Source organism: Temnothorax nylanderi, unplaced genomic scaffold (assembly GCF_030848795.1).
Source record: "Temnothorax nylanderi isolate EJ_2023f unplaced genomic scaffold, tnyl_v1.0 TNYL_tig0463_pilon, whole genome shotgun sequence".
Lineage (NCBI taxonomy): Eukaryota > Metazoa > Arthropoda > Insecta > Hymenoptera > Formicidae > Temnothorax > Temnothorax nylanderi.
The window spans coordinates 143,738-145,326 of NW_027249525.1; the positions used below are offsets into that span (position 1 = coordinate 143,738).

General features: G+C 38.3%; 1 protein-coding gene across 1 annotated transcript; it reads left to right on the forward strand.

The window, feature by feature from the left end:
- The first annotated feature begins 209 nt into the window (after positions 1 to 209).
- On the forward strand, positions 210 to 1,441 carry LOC139783033 (uncharacterized). Its single transcript, XM_071722160.1, has 2 exons — positions 210 to 471; positions 537 to 1,441. Exons 1-2 carry the CDS (start codon positions 210 to 212, stop codon positions 1,439 to 1,441), a joined length of 1,167 nt encoding a protein of 388 aa, XP_071578261.1.
- Positions 1,442 to 1,589: the final 148 nt, after the last annotated feature.

The window sequence follows — 1,589 nt, forward strand, 5'->3', positions numbered from 1 at the left end:
AGGTAAATGTTTACAAAATTTCGGCAAACGCGGTTAATGGCTTGCGAGGCTTGTTGACGGATTCTTTGTATAGATTTTTAGTGGATCAAAATTATGTTGATAGGGTCGACCGCTACATTTTAGATAGGTATGCTGAATGTAAAAAATTTTTGCGTGATAACCAGGATGTTTTCGTCACGAGAGCTGACAAAGGTCAAGTTACTGTCATTATGGACAGAGAGGAATTTTTGGAGAAAATGACTGAATTGCTCAATGACCAGTCCACTTACAAGAAACTAAAGAAAGATCCTATTAAACAAATTTCATCGAAATTAAATGAACTTGTCAAATCTTGGCGGGACGGAGGCATCATCGAGGACAAAGATTACTGGCGCTTAAATTGTACGAACGGCAATCTCCTACGCTGTTACGGGCTGCCAAAGATCCACAAAAATGGTTTCCCGCTACGGATTATCGTTTCGGCTCTGGGAAGTCCATTATATAATGTAGCTTCTTTTCTTCATGATATTTTACAACGTTCTATCTGTACTCCCAAGTCTCATATCAAGGACATTGCAGCTGGTCCTTCGTGAGAGAAATTAACGATAGAGAGATCAAGGCCGACGAAGTACTCGTTTCCCTTGATGTAACGGCTCTTTTCACCAATATCCCTAAGGAGTTAGTTCTTAAGGCAATAGAGAAACGTTGGCAAGATATCTCTCAGATCACAAAGCTCAGTTTGCCGCAATTTTTGCATGCTATTGAGTTGGTACTGAGATCTACGAGTTTCAGTTTTAACGGAAACACATACGAACAGATCTTTGGCAGCCCGATGGGATCTCCTCTATCACCAGTATTGGCTGATATTGTAATGAAGGATCTGGAAACTCACTGCCTTGCCGAGCTCAATTTTTGTTTGTCGTTTTTCCGCAGATATGTCGATGATGTTATTGCCATAGTGCCTAAGGACAAAATTAATGATGTTCTTACAGTTTTTAATAACTACCACCCTCGTCTAAAATTTACACACGAAATAGAAGTTGACGGGGCCATCCCCTTTCTAGATACTCTGATTATCAGAAACGGTAACAGGCTTTTGATCAATTGGCACCGGAAACCTACGTTTTCGGGCCGATATGTCAATTATTTTTCCAATCATCCACCGAAGTACAAGAATAACACGATTACAAGCTTAGTCGACCACGCAATTTTACTTTTGGACAAACAATTTCATAATTCTAACATTGAAACTGTAAGGGACATCCTTATAAATAACTGCTTCCCTGAACACGTTATTGATAAGCAAATTAACAAGAGGTTAAAAGAGCTAAATTATCGCAAGGACATCATCGACTCCAGTAATGCTAGTAACACTTTCGATGCCCGGAGACATCTAGTGTTTCCTTATGTAAAGGGTTTAAGCGAGAATATTCGCCGTCCCGAGAAAAATAATTTTGACTAATTATATATGATCATACATTATTGTTTATATGATCAGATCCGAAAATTGGCCAGGTCTGACCATGCATGCTCATACAAAATCATATCAACGGTCATATCTATTCATATTTGACCATTAAAATATAAAAATATAAAATTTATTTTTCGTT

What these genes read in the sequence shown, in the direction of transcription:
- LOC139783033 (XM_071722160.1), top strand. Translation starts at nt 210, where the DNA reads ATGGACAGAGAGGAATTTTTGGAGAAAATGACTGAATTGCTCAATGAC. An exon ending in TATCGTTTCGGCTCTGGGAA is followed by an intron (nt 472 to 536) that starts GTCCATTATATA and finishes TGTACTCCCAAG; the next exon opens with TCTCATATCAAGGACATTGC.